The 17,500-nt window shown below is 40.7% G+C and overlaps 2 protein-coding genes across 4 annotated transcripts in view; one reads left to right on the top strand and one right to left on the bottom strand.

The window, feature by feature from the left end:
* Positions 1-3,042, bottom strand: part of LOC119598751 (cell division cycle protein 27 homolog) — a 26,739-nt gene extending 23,697 nt beyond the window's left edge. The window contains exon 1 of one of the 2 annotated variants that reach the window (XM_037948545.1): positions 2,879-3,042. In XM_037948545.1, coding sequence (XP_037804473.1) covers positions 2,879-2,902 — 24 coding nt within the window. In that variant the 5' untranslated portion in view covers positions 2,903-3,042. The remainder of the gene's footprint in view (positions 1-2,878) is intronic. The other variant, XM_037948544.1, reaches the window with a different exon arrangement.
* Positions 3,012-17,500, top strand: part of LOC119598752 (zinc finger CCCH domain-containing protein 15 homolog) — an 18,684-nt gene continuing 4,195 nt past the window's right edge. Inside the window, exons 1-2 of one of the 2 annotated variants that reach the window (XM_037948547.1) lie at positions 3,012-3,357; positions 15,192-15,402. In XM_037948547.1, coding sequence (XP_037804475.1) covers positions 3,025-3,357; positions 15,192-15,402 — 544 coding nt within the window. In that variant the 5' untranslated portion in view covers positions 3,012-3,024. The remainder of the gene's footprint in view (positions 3,358-15,191; positions 15,403-17,500) is intronic. The other variant, XM_037948546.1, reaches the window with a different exon arrangement.

Genomic DNA, 17,500 nt, shown 5'->3' with positions numbered 1-17,500 from the left:
AGAGAGAAAAGAGGAGGAGAGAGGAAAAAATAGGAGAGAGGAGAGAGGGGGGGGAAGAGAGAGAGAGAGAGAGGGGGGGGAGAGAGAGAGGGAGAAGGAGAGGGGAGGGGGGGGAGAGAGAGAGAGGGGAGAGGAGAGAGGAGAGAGAGAAGAGAGAGAGAGAGCAAAAGAGAGAGAGAGAGAAAAGGAGAAAAGAGAGAAAAAGAAGAGAGAGAGAGGGAAAAAAGAAGAGAGAGAAAAGCAAAAAGAGAGAGAGGAAGAGGAGGGAAAAGGGAGAGAGGAGGAGAGGGAAGGAAAGAGAAAAAGAGAGAGAGAAAAAAGGGGAGGAGGGAAAAAAGGGGGGGAAAAAAGAGGGGAGAGAGAAAAAGGGGGAGAGAAAAATGAGAGAGAGAGAGAGAGAAAGAAAGAGAGAGAGAGAGAGCAAAAGGAAAGGAGAGAGAGAAAAGAGAGAGAGAGAGAGAGAAGGGAGAGAGGGAGAGAGAGAGGGGGAGAGAAGAAGAGAGAAGAGAGGGAAAGAAAGGGGAAGCAAAAAAAAAGAAGAGAAAAAAGAGAAAGGAGAAAAAAAGAGAGAGAGAGAGGCAAAAGGAGAGAGAGAAGAGAGAGGAGAGAGAGGGGGAGAGAAAGGAGAAGGAAGAGAAGAGAGAGGAAAAGAGAGAGAGCAAAGAGAGAGAGAGAAAAGAGAGAGAGAGAAGGGGAGAGAGAGATGAGAGAGAGAGAGAAAGAGAGAGAGAGAGAGAGAGGAGAGAGAGAGAGGGGGGAGAGAGAGAGAAAGGAGAGAGGAGAGAGGAACGAGAGAGAGAGAAGAGAAAGAGAAAGAGAGAAGAGAATGAGAGGGAGAAGAGAAAGAGAGAGAGAAAAGGAGGAGGGAGGGAGGAGAGAGAGAGAGGGAGGAGAGAGGAGCAAAAAGAGAGAGAGAGCAAAAGAAAAGGGAGAGAGCAAAAGAAGGAGAGAAGAGAGAGAGAAGAGAGGAGAGAAAAGAGAGAGGGGAAGAGAGAAAAGAGAGAAAAAGAGAGAGGAGAGGGGGGAGAGAGAGAGAGAGAGGAAAGGAGAGAGAGAGAAAAAGAAGAGAAGGGGCAAAGAAAAGGGGAGAGAAAAAAGGAGGAAGGGAAAAGAGGAGAGAGGAAAAGAGAGAGGAGAGAGGGGAAAAAAAAAAGAGAGAAAAAAGAGGAGAGCAAAAGAGAGAGAGAGAGAGACAAGAAGAAAGAGAGAGAGAGAAAAGAAGAGAGAGAGCAAAGGAGAGAGAAAAGGAGGAGAGGAGAAGAGAGAAGAAGAGAGAAAAGAGAGAGGAGAAGGGAGCAAGAAGAGAGAGGAGAAGAGAGAAGAGAGAGAGAGAGAGAGAAGAGAGAGAGAGAGAAAAAAAAGAAAAGAGAAGGAAAAAAGAGAGCGGAGAGAGGAGGAAAAGAGAAGAGGAAAAGAAGAGAGAAAGAGAGAGAGAGAGGAGGAAAGAGGGAAAAGGAAGGGAGAAGAAAAAAGAAAAAAAGAGAGAGAAAAGAGAGAAGGGGGGGAGGGAAAAGAGAGAGAGCAAGAGAGAGAGAGAGAGAGAGAGAGAGAGAGAGAGAGAGAGAGAGAGGAGAGAGAGAGAGAGAGAGAGAGAGAGAGAGAGAGAGAGAGAGAGAGAAAGTTCACTCAAGAAACATTAGCAACATGAGCTATATATAAAACTGTGTTTACTTCAGAATGAATGAAGCTTAATTATCTAACCTCCAATTAAGCCTTATCTAATTGAGAAGTGCACTCTACAGTACCATATTAATGCATCTTACAGATAAACTCATACATGTTGTGCTTTGTCTCATATGCGACATAGGCCTACATTCCCACTTTACGTGTATGCACACTTTTCTCACGAATGATTTAAAGAGCAGCCACAGGGATAGTAGTATACGGTTATATTTTTAGATACAAGTGATTACATAAGAATAGGAGATACTTTACTCCCACATAAGCCATCAGTGGTTAATGGTTATAACAAATAAAGGTGCTTGACATTAAATTAAGTTATCACTCCCTTATAATTTGAGACTTTAGCGTCTATGAGTACATGGGCCACCCAAGACAAATAATTAAAAGAGTGAGTTATGCATGGTATAATTTTCTTCTGAAAGTGCGAGTTTGTTTGACACTGATTATTACTACAAAGAAAAAATCTTTAATATTTTGTCTTGAATTTAATATTTTTTCAATTCCTGAAACATTGTGCCAACTTCAAGATATAAAAGACTAACGTCTGAACGACTTATACGATTCTTTCTAAGATAGTACACAGTTTTATAAGCCAAATTTTGTGCTGGAGACAAAAACAAATTTAGAAGAAAAAATTTCCTGAAATTATCCAAATTGAGGACCGAGACTGCACTTTCAATTTTAAGTCACTTTTCAGCAAGTCACTCAACCACATTAATCGCGACCCAACACCAGCGCAAACACACAAGCCCTTTCCCCCCCAAGGACCAGCCCTTCCCCCCAAAACAAAGCAGCCCCCATCTGGTCCCTCTCCCCTCCCCTCCCCGCAAGGGCCACCTCCTGCTGGACCCATACTCTCCCCCGCCAGGGAATCCCAGCCCTCGCTGGGCCCTTTAACCACAAGGCCTCCTAATCTCATTACATCACGATCTGACCCTATCCCCCCCCGCCCTAGGGCACGGGAGCCCCTCTCGCCCTGGCAGTCATCTGCTACTCAAATGCCTCAAATCCCCAAATACCTCCACCTGGCCACCCTCCGCCTCCGCCATGGCCCGGGCACCCGAAGGGGGGCTGATCCGAGCCCCCGACGCCCCAAAAACTGGAATGTTTCATGCCAAGGAGCACATCGAGGTCAAGAAAACCCCTGAGCCCCAGGCCTCAGCTCTCGCCTCTCCTGGCCCTCCGAGGCACCCACCTGAACTGGCTCTTGGACAAGCATAATGTCGGTCTCTTGAGGAACCCGAATTGAACCCTAGTAATCCTTTTGGGAGGCCTAGACTGTCATTTTCACGGAGGAATCCTTCACAGCCCGCTTCTCAGGGTCATCAGAGGGAAGCCATAATGAACAGTTTTGAACTCCTGCGCGATGGTTCTTTTTTCGTCTCCATTTGTCCTCCGAGGAAAAACACCGAAATGCATCCGGCCTCGGATATCGCCTGTCCACATGTCCCTTTTCGGACTTTTGCACCCGAGAGACGGAGATTTTTACTTTACTTCAAAAAGCGAAAAGAACCATCGCGCAAGTTGTTTCTCGCCGCAGCTGATCCGCACGTTGGAATCTGTGGCGGACTTATTTCTATCGCTTATGCCGGAATGCCTCCTAAAAATGCCGGCAAAGGTGGAGGGGGCGCGTCTAAGAAAGCGGAGCAGAAGAAGAAGGAGAAAATAATCGAGGTAGGCGAGGGCAAGAGGGAGGAGGGCCCGCACCAGGCGCCGAGGCCAGCCCGACATGGCAGGCCGTCAGCTCTTCTAATATCAGGAGGGTCTTTCTGGGGGCCTGGGGAGGACGGCACTGCGGTGACATTAACGCAGGTGTCGGGTCGTCGCTTTGCATTTGGATGCTAGGAAGCAAGCTTATACACCAAAGTAATAAGGATGACGGAGAGGGGCGATTGACAGATTGGCATGCAGGGAGGGACGGAGGGACAGGCAGGCAGGCGGGGAGGGACGGAGGGACAGGCAGGCAGGCGGGGAGGGACGGAGGGACAGGCAGGCAGGCGGGGAGGGACGGAGGGACAGGCAGGCAGGGGGGAGGGACGGAGGGACAGGCAGGCAGGCGGGGAGGGACGGAGGGACAGGCAGGCAGGCGGGGAGGGACGGAGGGACAGGCAGGACAGGCGGGGAGGGACGGAGGGACAGGCAGGCAGGGGGGGAGGGACGGGAGGGGACAGGCAGGCAGGCGGGGAGGGACGGAGGGACAGGCAGGCAGGCGGGGAGGGACGGAGGGACAGGCAGGCAGGGGGGGAGGGACGGAGGGACAGGCAGGCAGGCGGGGAGGGACGGAGGGACAGGCAGGCAGGCGGGGAGGGACGGAGGGACAGGCAGGCAGGCGGGGAGGGACGGAGGGACAGGCAGGCAGGCGGGGAGGGACGGAGGGGCAGGCCCCATGGGTGTCCAATGGGCACAGTCCCCTGGCTAGGCGCATATAATACCATGGGGGTCCAGGTAGCATAACCCTCTGGCTAGGCGCACATAATACCATGGGGTCCAGTGTCGTTTTTTCCAAATTCATAAATTTAACAAGTTCCAAAATCAGATCTTTTATATCTTCCCTCTACCCAACGATCTTGGGGGATGCGTGGGGAACCGGGGGTTGAATAATGGATAGCACTGGATGTCAATAGGAAGCTACAGAAATCAAAGAAAGTGATTTATGAAATGTTTAAAAGTCAATTTTTTGAAAACCTGAGCCAAATATTGTCTGACGAACAAAGTAAACAAGCACAAAAAACTATTAAAATTGGCTATTGAAACTCTACAGACATCCCCGCCATCTTCGAAGGTCTACGGACTGACTCACCAAGTTTCGAAATACTCTATGGGAATAAAACCTGTCGTTTGGCAAAATTCTATGGGGTTTCACATAATCCACATCCCTTGTGGTAATTGTACAATGTGTCCTAACCAGTAAACCAATCTAACCTTAACCCTGTGGGATTTATACACTACGATCTACATATTCCCTAGCCCTGTGGTAATATATATGCCTAGCCAGGGGGCTATGCCCCCTGGACCCCTATGGTAATATATGTACCTAGCCAGAGGGCATAGCCCCTTGGACCCCCAGGATAAACCACATATCTTTATATCATGAAACACCGAACATTCCTTCGCTTCCGTCTATGGTCACAATTGCTTGGTTTCTAGTCACTTTTTTTGCCATTTGGGGCACTTGATGGGTTCAAATATCAGGCTGTGATAGAGACTAATGTCTATTTGTCCAGCATGTCCAAAAAAGGGCTTTCAAAATTACCTGGAATCGACGCAGCACTTGAAATAAAATATTATTCACTGGTGTTTCTCGACGTAATGTCATTGCCGGCCTGTCAAAACTCCCGGTGGCAAAACGTGCAGGCACACAAGGATATTGTATAAAATAGTGTAAATAATTAACAAAACACGTAAAAGATGTATAATAAAAATAAAAGAGTCTATTAAATATATGAAATTGGAAAAACAGGCACTGGTATTTACAAAATAATCGTTCTTACAAGCGCGTAGCAATACAAGGACTACTTGCTATATCACATTTGTTTTGGTTCTCGCAAGGTAAACATGGATGGGGACTTAGCCTCAGAGCAGTGTTCTGCAGGGCCTATTTTTGTCATTTCCCGGTTAATATATGGTCGCTGCTGATTTACCCATATTGCTTCCTACTCTATTTGTTATGCTCTACAAGATGACAGTGTCCATTTTTCCCTATATCAGTGCATCACTCTCGTTAACTTTAACCCTGATATTTGAGCCCATCAAATGCCCCAAATGGCAAAAAAAAAAATATATATATATATAGAAACCAAGAAATTCTAACCATAGACATAAGGAAAGAAAAGTTTGATGTTTCACCATATGAAGGTACGTGGTTTTACCCTGTGGGTCCAGGGAGCTCTTTCCCTGGCTAGGGAATATATAGATTGTATTTTCTTGGGCATTCCATAGTTTTTGAAAGTTGGCGCTTCAGTCCGTAGAGTTTCATTGGCTGGTTTTAATTCTCTCTCTCTCTCTCTCTCTCTCTCTCTCTCTCTCTCTCTCTCTCTCTCTCTCTCTCTCTCTCAATTTTTGTTTTTGTTTTTGTTTGTTATTGTTGTTTACTTGCATTTGTTTGCCTTGGGTTTTTTGAAAAATCACCTATTTAAGCTTTTCAAAAATTACTTCCTTTGATTAACATCCAGTACCATCCATCCCCCCCTCCCCCCTCAACCCCAAGTTCCCCAAACATCCCCCAAGGTTGTTGGTTGAGGAAAGATATAAAAAATCTATTTTGGAACTTAGTCAATAGAGGGAGTGTCACTTTCGGTAACAATTACCCAAACCACTTGATCTGCTAGGTACAATTATACCCGTGGTGATGCCCTTGAGTGCGTCAAACAGGAAGTTCCACTACATGTAGCAGACGCCTGCTCCCAGTGGCAGGATGGTTACCAGAAATCACTGGAGTCTGTGACAGCAAGAGATTTCTAATATTGTCACTGATGATTAACACCTGGCGGTAAATGTTACCGAGAGCGACGCACTCTCTCAGAGACTAAGTTCCAAAATCAATTTTTTATATCTTTCTTCTACCCAACGATCTTGGGATGCATGGGGAATCGGAGGTTGAAGGGGGGGGGATAATAGATAGTATTGGGTGTCAATAGGAAGCTGCAGAAATCGAAGAAAGTGATTTATGAAATGTTTAAAAGTCAATTTTTCGAAAACCCGAGCCAAACATTGTCCGACGAACAATGTAAACAAGCACAAAAAATGGTAAAAATTGGCATTTGAAACTCTACGGATGCCCCTCGCCATCTTTGAAACTCTACGGACTGACGCGCCAAAATTCACATAATCCACATCCCCTGTGGTATTCGTACAATGCGTCCTAACCAGTAAACCAACCTAACTTTAACCCTGTGGGATTTATACACTATGATCTATATATTCCTTAGCCAGGGGGCTCTGCCCCCTGGACCCCCTGTGGTAATATATACACCTAGTCAGGGGGCTATGCCCCCTGGACCCCTGTTGTAATATTTTCACCTAGCCAGGGGGCTACACCCCCTGGACACCCTGGGTAAAATCACATACCTTTATATGGTCACAATTGCTTGGTTTATAATACCTTTTTTCGCCATTTGGGCCACTTGATGGGTTCAAATATCAGGCTGTGATAGGGACTAATATCTATTTGTCCTGTATATCCACAATATGGCTTTCAAAATTACCTGGAATCGACGCAGCACTCGAAATAAATCATTACTCACCGGTGTTTCTCGACGTAATGTCATTGCCGGCCTGTCAAATTTCCCGGTGGCAAACGCGCAGGCGCACAATGATATTGCATAAAATAGTGTAAATAATTATCAAACCACTCAAAAGATGTATCATTAAAGTAAAAGAATCCATTAAATATATGAAATTGGAAAAACGGGCACTGGTATTTACAAAATAATCGTTCTTACAAGCGCGTAGCAATACAAGGACTACTTGCTATATCGCAGTAATGAGTTACGCGTCACATTTGTTATGGTCCTCGCAAGGTAAACATGGATGGGGACTCAGCCTCAGAGCGGTGTTCTGCAGGGCCTATTTTTGTCATTTCCCGTTTAATATAAGGCCGCTGCAGATTTACTTATATTGCTTCCTACTCTATTTTTTGTGCTCTACTAGATGGCAATGTCCATTTTTCTCTATCAGTGCGTCACTCTCGGTAACCTTAACCTACCTGGCAATTAATTTTTTTTTTTTTTTGTATTTGTTACTGAGAGAAATGCCCTCTCCAGATACAAAGTCCCAAAACCAGTCTATCATGTGAACCCAAAATTCGAAACCAAACCTTTCCTACCTTCTTTTTATTCCCTAGACATGGGGGGAAGCCCCTGTACCCCCCCCTTATTAGCAATTTGTTCCAAATTACAGAAAACCCATCATTAAAGCTGTACCTTTGTTGTTTATCACTCTAATTCTTATGCTGTATAAGATGGCAGTGTCCATTTCCCTTTATCTTTGTGTGTTGCTCACAGGAACATTAACCATTTTTTGTTGTAATTATTCATGTCTTAATATGTATAAACCTGTTTTTGTTTTCTCTTACGGAAATAAGTGAGAGTATTGGAAATTTACTGTGAAATGACAAAAATATCTACTGCATAAAACTGCTCAGAGGCCGAGTCCACAACACCCTCACACAGCCAGAGTTCTTATTCTCGTGTTTTTATAAGTTGTACAAAGTGCTAATGCCCCCCCCCCCCCATTTTGGAACTTTATCTCTGTAGGATGTGTCATTCTTGGTAACAAATACCAAACTGAGACACTTCTCATCCATGGCAAAAGGTGTGTAAATCAAAAATTTTAGAGTTACATGACAGAGAAGAGAGATGATCGGCCTATCTTTTTCAAAGCACCCATTATGTTTACCTTGTTTACCACATAACTCTTCACTACGATCTGTCAAGTTTTACTGCACACTTGTGAAAATGGTTATCTTGTAATTACCAATGCCTGATTTTCCTAATTCATGTATTTAATTCATTCTTTATATGTATATATATATATATATATATATATATATATATATATATATATATATTATATATATATTCATAACATGATTTGATAATTATTTCCGCTATTCTGTACAATAACCTGCACAGCAAGAAATGTTTGATTTTAAATGCATCAATTCCAGGTCATTTTTAACCCTTTGCCGACGGGAGGCATGTACGTACATGCCATGTACAGAGTCCAGCCATGTGTGCCATGGTGTATGTATGGACATGCCATGATTTTTTTTTTTTTTTTTTTTTTTTTCCCACAATCATGGCAAAATATTATTTTTCTGCCACTGAAAATGTGATTGAGTCATTTTGTAACACTCTCTCATTTTTACTCTAAAAAAAGAAATACAACAAACCTACGATTTCAACTCCATGATACCACACACTGCTTATTTTATTTAGACTATAGAGCAAATATTGATCAACTATGGAGTCTGTATAACTACAAAAATATCCTTCAGTCTTGATTTATCAGGAAGTATGGCAAGTAGAGACTTTAGAAAATAATGATAACTGAAAATACAACATATGCTCGTAGTATTACGAAGAAACAGCAAGGAATTTGGCATGAGCGGGGCCCGGGCCACTATGAATACTACCCGTCGGGAAAGGGTTAAAACAATATTGTGGCTTTGCATAGGAAATAGATATTAATGAATATCAATAATTTGATATTTGAGTCCATGAAGTGCCTCAAATGCCATAATTATTGACAAGTATATTCTGCTATAGAATGGTTTGTGGGTTTACTCTTGGGGGCCCATGGGCAGAGTCCCCTTTCTAGGAATATATAATATGTATTTTATACATCCTACAGTGGTCCATGTGGCAGAGCTCCAAGGCTAAGTATATATATATATAGATCAAGTATTAAACAACTGGGAGTCTCTTGGCTAGGCATATGTAATACGAGGAAGCATAAGCCCTTGGCTAGGCGCATACAAAACATGAGGGCCCAAGGTAAAGAGCCCCCTGGCTAGAGATGGTCCCAAACTCCATCCAACAATCTTTGGGGACGAATATAGAGAAAATGGTTAATCTGTTGGATCTGGGTAATGTGACCATCACTTCATGAAAAAATCAGGGTTGGAGTGGGTGATGTGAACATGCCATCACAGGAAAACCTGCCATGATGAGCATTGTGGCTGAAGGCCAGGGTGATGGAAAAGACTGGTCACGAGTGCACAAACCTATTGGAATTTTTTTTTTACTCTTTGGCTATTTTGCATTATTCTCATCGATGTATGAGTGGGGAATGAATTATCTGTGAGTGGTGACTGGAAGAGCGTTGGCTCCACGGAGACTGCCATTTCCATGCTCAGCATCATATTCCTGGCACTGTGAGCAGCGACATAGGTTGTTTTACAGAAAATTTAATGTTACGTAAAAATAAAAAACAACAAAAGTAACATAGTGTTACAGTTGTAGACTACCTTGAGAAATGATTGGAGTCTGTGCAAAGGAAAAACTATTACCATCTGGATGATGCTAATCAAATAGCAAATGTGGACATTGAAAAATAGCCTAAGATTTAAAAACTCTTATACTTAAAAACATGCATCTGGACTATAAGCAGCCACCCAGTAGATCAGCCAATCACGTAAGCCTAATGCTTGGATTTTTGGTAACCAGATCCCATGGGTAAGTAGACAATAATAAAAAATAAGATAGTGGAAAAATGAAAACCCAAGGTAATAATCATAATTTAAAGGATAAAGAATATTAGAAAATAAAGGAAAAACCTGAGCCAGGAATTGATCACAGAAGATTTGAATCAGCATTGTGTATGTGAACCCTCCTGATCGCTGTTTCCCTAGCCAAGGGCTGTTAAAATAATAAATAAATAAATAAAAATCCTAACCCTGGACCCCTTCCTGATTGCCTCAAACCCCCTTTCGAACACTAGTTTTATTGTAATAATTTTACGTACCTTAGTGTGGAGGGTACTGGTATTTGTCTTGGGGATGTTCATCTGAAATATCACCAGTGCTAAATAGCCCTTGAAGTGATATTCCTTCCTGCCACGGTGATGGAACTTTAGCTTTGCCTCTGTACACTTCCACTCGATGGTGTTCATATGCATGGTTGGTATATGGTCAACAAAATCTGCCAAATGGTATACAGTAAGATGATGGTACTTCCTGTACTGAAGGCATTTGTGTGCTTCCATCAATCATTTATTATTGTTGTACTCAACTCAATTTTTTCTTAGATGATGCTGAGAAGAATTTTAATGTCTCAGCAAGGGAAAGGGATAAGGAAAAACTGTCTTGTCTGGTGGCATACCCCACCAAATACCCCCTCTATAACTTGGCTTACATGATACTTTCACTTCCTGAATTTCTGTAATCTTTTTCAGTTTTCTTATCAGTACCTATTTTTTTAGATATGTTTTCTTAAAAGCATATGCTTACATCTGAAAAGTTTTTTCTTTAAATTCTTAAGCAGTCTGCTATTCAATATTAGACCTATTAACTCTTTCCCGACAGGTAGTATTCATAGTGGCCCGGGCCTCACTGCTGGGGGCTTGTATCGTCGCCCTAGCATGCTCGACCACTCATGCCAAATACCAGCATCCCATGCCGTTAAAACTGATTGGCTATCAAAGTAACCATCCTTTGTGTTATGCCCGTGAAGTATGAAATAAAGCAATTATAAAAAAGTTAAACATAGGCTTTAATTGACAAAACAATCATTATGAAACAACCTCTTAGATTTATATAAGAAACCTGCTGACCTGCCCGAGATACTGAATATGGAGGATAGTTAGACAGGTAAACTCTTTGAACCACCTTGATCAATTTCCTCAAAGACTGTCAATGTATGCTGCAGATATTTTCATCAGTATATTTCCTCTGAACTTTTTCTGTTTTGGGGCAGATATTTTTAATTCCTATTGATATTGTGTTAAAAACGACTTAATCACACTTTCAGTGGCAGAAAAAAATCTTTTGCCGTTATTGTAACAAAAAAAATTCATGGCATGTCCATACATACACCATGGTATGTAGTCCTGCCATACCATGGCATGTGCGTACATGCCACCCATCGGCAAAGGGTTAATTGTTCAGTTTCACCTTTTATTATTATTATTATTATTATTATTATTATTATTATTATTATTATTATTCACTACAGCTACAGTCAGTAATGACACCAGTTAGCCATACTTAACCACTCAGTGCCAATATCAGAAATATCTCAGTGTCACTGACTCCGGTGATTTCTGGCTACCATCCTGCCCATTGGCCTGGAAGTCCTAGTGCATCACAGCACCTAAACCGTACCCGGCACAATGAGCTGGTTTGTTATAACGCTATAGGCGTGGCCCAGCAGATACAGGTTAAAACTGATTGGCTGTCAAAGTAACCATGCTTTGGTTATGCCCGTGAAGTATGAAATAAAGCAATTATAAAAAAGTTAAACATAGGCCCTAATTGACAAAACAATCATTATGAAACAACCTCTTAGATTTATATAAGAAACCTGCTGACCTGCCCGAGATACTGAATATGGAGGATAGTTAGACAGGTAAACTCTTTGAACCACCTTGATCAATTTCCTCAGACTGTCAATGTATGCTGCAGATATTTTCATCAGTATATTTCCTCTGAACTTTTTCTGTTTTGGGGCAGATATTTTTAATTCCTATAACAACCATTATTTAATCAGAAATGGAAAATTTAATTAATTCATGAAGTTTATCTCTTTTTACTTCCCTCGCCAATAGCTACGTAGTGTGTGATTGATGTCCAGTATACATGCGCATACATTTAAGATATCACAATGCGTATGTTTTGGACTAGTCAGGGCGGGGTTATATTGATTGGAAAGCACTTTGACATCTTCAGAGGAAAGTGCCCCCATTTCTCCCTAACCATAGGAGAGGCCTCGGAGTTTCATGTGTCATATATCTCTTACAGTCACTTGAAAAAATGCAAACATATTGTTCAAGGGCACGCCAGCCCTGTCCAGTATGCATGCACCTTTGCCCAGGCTTAATTCTCTCCTTCCAAGCAGATCTGGTTTGTGCTTTTAATACCTACCATGACTAAATCAACCTGCAAACAAAAAGAAATCAAAATATGCTAATTGTAAGGGAACCAAGTTTTAAAAATTAAAACTGGCAACCCAGCTTTTTGTAAGAAATTGGCATCCTTTCAGTTTAGGTTTTCACTTATAGATGGGAATAGGTTTTGTGTTTTTGAGTAAGAGACTATATTTATTGTTTAAAATATTGTCATATTGTGATAATCTGTTTTTAAATGCCAACTTGCATATCTATTGGTTACCTTACTCTACTAATCCAGGAAAAAAATATATCCTCCAAGAACTAAAGGTGTACTAGGTATGCTGCATAGCAATTTAGGCAGGTGCAGCAACAAAGACAGCCAGCAATCTTGATCTTATAGTTCTGATAGTAGGGGAGACCATGAAGTTCATCTTATAGTTTATCCTTATTTTTTTCCCCCCTTCTCTGTGGCAGTGTTATTAGATGTTTCCTATCTTAGTGTAGCCTTCATGTAAATGTATACCAAAGTATTAGATGTCACAGAACTTTCTTATCACAACCATAGATGAGAATCATCTTGGAATTTTTTCCCTCTTTCCATTACAGGAAAAGTTGAACTTGTATCTTGTGACTGTGTGAAGCTGAAACTTTTCCAAAATGAGTGCACACACAAATTGTGCTTTTAATAAGTAGGCCTATTTGACTTCTTGCTGCAAACAATTTTTTTGTAAGTTGCTAAAATTGTTTATTCTGTGGTCTCAAGCATAACTAATTACTGTGACTTATCACCTAGCCAGTGGTTAGGCCCCCAACCAATCACCATGGACTTGGACTCCATGCAGCATTTATCTTATCTTCATTTCTGACATATTTCTTTGTGTGTTTTGATTATTTCATGCGTCAGTTTAGTGATAGAGTCTAGATTATCCCAACTTGTAATTGTTATCAGAATAAATACAATCTCTCATCTGCTTAGGGTCTGCTACTCTGGGCAACCAGAGAGCTCTATGCCTTTGAAGGTTGTTAGAACACAAACACAGGGATCCAGGTAACTATATGGTTAGATCATATTGTATAAAAACTAAGGGGGTCCAGAGGACAGGTTCCCTGGTAAGGTGGTTAGGTGAGTTTTCTTAGAATATGTATTCCCATAGATTTTAGTAAAGGATGGGTTGGGTATACATGGACTCCAAAGTTGGCATTTCAACTAGTAGACTTTCAGTGATTACAGGCATATCTGTATTCATTGGCATGATTTTAACTTTTTGCTGTAATGTCTTTATATACATTTGTTTTACATTAATCAATTGCCGCCGGGCATGGCAAGTACGTACATACATACCCACTGTGAGTTTACTTTATTAATTGTTTTTACACATAGATGGCTACACATGTACTAAGTCACCAGTGAACCAGTTACAAGTACTGCTTGTCTCGCCTGTTTACCCTTTTCCTTGATTTACAAAAATATATAACATCTCATTTTGTTGTTACTAATGTCTATATCATTGTAATGCTTATAATGTCTATAATAAAAATGACACCACCAATATTGATAACAATAGTAAAAAAAAATAATAATAATAATATCAATAATAATAATCCTGACAATTCTAGGAAAGATGAAATTGGGTAAGGTCACAAGTTGTACTAATTGACTCCTTTGTGGCTAAGCACTAGCAGAGCCATCTATGTGCAGAGACATTTCACAAGAAAATAAATGAGCACAGTGTTTTCCTAGTGGCATCGGGTTAATTCCATTTCCACCAGTTTTCCCCTGCAGTTTCCCAGTGATACCTCATGCCCTCCCCCCCTCTATGGGGACCATTATATCAAGATTATTATTACACCAATCAAAATCAAAATACATCTACAGCACACCAAAAACTTTTGTAGAATAGTGCATTATACCAAACAAATATAAAGCAGGTGAAAGCATACTACATATAGAGAAAATTAAGGGTCAAGCCTTATGACTATAAAGAGAGAAACATGGCAATAATTTCTAATAACAAATATCAAATCTTGCAACTGCAACCTTTAATATTTTTCAAGCTTTGCAAATAACAACAACCACTGCATTGTTGTGTGAGGAAATGTGTCACTTTCATATACAATGAAATTTTAATAATTAGTGCGCTCACATATTGTAATTCTAATTAACATTTACTCATTTTGTTATGACCTAGTTTTTTCAAATCTGTGTTTACATTGTGGTATCAAGGCCTACACTAACTGTAACCTATTTCTGTGATGTGACAACTAGTTTGGTGTTTCATTATGTATTCTTTGTGATTCCCCCCTACAACCCCTTACTCTGACAACACCCTGCTCTTCCAACAATGTCTCCAAAAACTAGTAGGCTAAGATTCCCTTCGCAATTGTTCTGATCGTTAATGCCTGGTCACCATTACATCCGAGTCCCAAGCTCATGCACTAAAGAGCAAATAGTTCAATTATGTATATAGAAATTACAAAATAATCCACTCACTAGAAGTAAACACTTTCCTTACACTGTGATTCAGTCCACTAATCGCTCCATGTGATTTTTTTCCCACATGGCAATTGGTGTCACTGCTTCAGCATTTCATATACTCAGATGCTGTCTGAAACACAATTATAACACGTGAAAATACATGTTAACCCCTTGTTCGCGGGTGGCATCTACTATGATACCATGGTAGCGTTGTGCAGATCTGCAGCCCATACAGATATACCTGTTTGGTAGGCCACACAGCGGCCGAAAAAGCCTGCGCACATTGGGTAACCCCCCCCCTCCCCATATATATTATATATATATATATATATATATATTTATATATATATTTATATTTATATTTATATTTATTTATTTATTTATTTATTTATTTATTTATTTTTTATTATTATTATTATTATTATTTTTTTTTTTTTTTTTTTTTTTACTTGTTAAAGGTGCTAATTGTAAATTCTTTTTGCAGGATAAGACATTCGGAATAAAGAATAAGAAGGGCGCCAAACAGCAACGCTTCATCCAGCAGGTACAACATCAGGTTAAGCATGGCGGCAATAAGTCAGCAAGGGAATTGGAAAAGGAAAAGGAGGTTCAAATGAAGAAAAAGGAAGACAAGAAGAAGGAACTGGCACAGCTCAATGAACTTTTTAAACCCGTCCAGCAACTTGCATCGAAAGGTTAGATAAACTGAATGGAAATATTGTACAGATAACCAGACTTGATCATTTCAACAAATTTCACCATTTTTACTGTGTGAACATACATCTTCTTCATTTGTAGTTTTTTAATGAAACTTCTTTTCCCCTTTCCTCATCCGAAGAAAATGATTGTATCTGGTTTTCCTCCTCCTTTCACCACCTTCATTCCAAATGTTCTTCCTCCTTTACCAGCACTTACTTCATAATTAACTGTCTGCTTACCAGAGTGCATGCATGTGCTTTCTTCTTCCTTCCTTCCTTCCTTCCTTCCTTCCTTCTTCATCTTCATCGTGACCTCACCTATGTATCAGTGTTTTTTGTTAACCCATAATTGACGGGTAGCATTCATAGAGGCCCGGGCCTCGCTGCCGGGGGCTTATATCGTCGCCCGAGCATGCGCGACCACTCATGCCAAATACCAGCATCCCATGCTGTTTCTTCGTAATACTACGAAGATATGTTGTATTTTCAATTTTCATTATTTTTTACAGTCTCTACTTGCCAAACTTCCTGATAAATCGAGACTGAAGGGTATTTTTGTTGTTATATAGACTTCATAGTTGATCATTATTCGGTCTATAGTCCGAATAAAATAAGCAGTGTGTGGCATCATGGAGTTGAAATTGTCGATTTGTTGCATTTTTTTTGTTTGTTGCATGGTAAAAATGAGAAAGTGTTAGAACCGACTTAATCACACTTTCACTGGCAAAAAAATAATCTTTTGCCGTGATTGTAACAAAAAAAAACTTATGGCATGTCCATGCATACTCTATAGCATGTGCGTACGTGCCCCAGGCAGATGGTCCCGCCATGCCATGGCATGTACGTACATGCCACCCGTCGGCAATGGGTTAATTATGATATAGTAATAGCTACTACAGACACAATGGTATTCACATTATGGGACTGTTCATGGAAAAAGTAATCCTTTGGAGTTTAGGTATGTTACTAATGAACAGACTTTTTTCTTCTGTTTATTTATTTATTTATTTATTTTTACAAGTAGTTTATATAAGTAATATCATTAAGTGTGCAATAATGCATAATAGAAATTTGTAGTAAGTCACTCACTCATTTATATACAGTACATACAATATATATACAGGTGTTTACTATCATGAACATCTCTCGTGGAGCTTGACCCCACATCTTAACCTCAAATGGCTATGAGTTTAAATGATATTGTGGTGGATGCCACAATCACCTCACTCGGCACCAGCGCAGCCTCGCTCGGCACAGTTCTCTCCGCACAGAGTCAGCTGGCTGGCAAGCAGGAAACAGCCATGCACTGCAGTTGATTCGCCATAATGCGGGAGAGTATTATAATTATTATTACTATTATTGCAATTATTCCCATTCTTATCAAAATTATTATAATTAAATTTTATCAAAATTCGCATTCTTCTCGTTTTTATCATAATTTATGTCATGATTCATACAGTTATGATCATTATTATCATAATTACCCTAATAACTAACAAAATCATCATTGAAAAAAAAAAAAAAAAAAAAAAAAAAAAAAAAAAAAAAAACGTTTTGGAGTATACTTTCAGATTTTGCCACTTTTTGGACTTTTTTTTATAAATGGATACTAGTATTGTTATTATCATCATTATTTGGCTTACTATGGCCAGTAATGAAGACTTTGTACCATTATCAGGGACAGTGAGGTTTGCCCCATTATCAAATAGCCCCACATTTGAATTCTGATTCCCTGATACCAGGTTCTCCTTTGGACACAACTCTGAATACTGCTACTACGACTCCCTCCACATATCTACTGTCACCTCAGTCGAGGCCAAATCATCCATCCAGGTCAATACTCAATCTCCAGGAAATAATCCTCCTCTCCCAACATACAGTACTTCACCTCCACAACTTTTTTCAACTACCCTTTCCTCCCTTATTATTGCTCCACAACCTTAGTGTCCACTTCTCCACTGTACTACCTCTGTCAGCACTACTCCCACTTCCACACGTCCCCGTCCTTCTACTACCCCAACCTCTAGAAACAGTTTCAATACTTTGTTTAGCCCAGCCAAATGGGATCTTCCTGAACCACTATAAGCCTTCTGAT

Source organism: Penaeus monodon, chromosome 41, assembly GCF_015228065.2.
Source record: "Penaeus monodon isolate SGIC_2016 chromosome 41, NSTDA_Pmon_1, whole genome shotgun sequence".
NCBI lineage: Eukaryota > Metazoa > Arthropoda > Malacostraca > Decapoda > Penaeidae > Penaeus > Penaeus monodon.
This window is presented reverse-complemented; position numbering and strand designations above follow the sequence as displayed.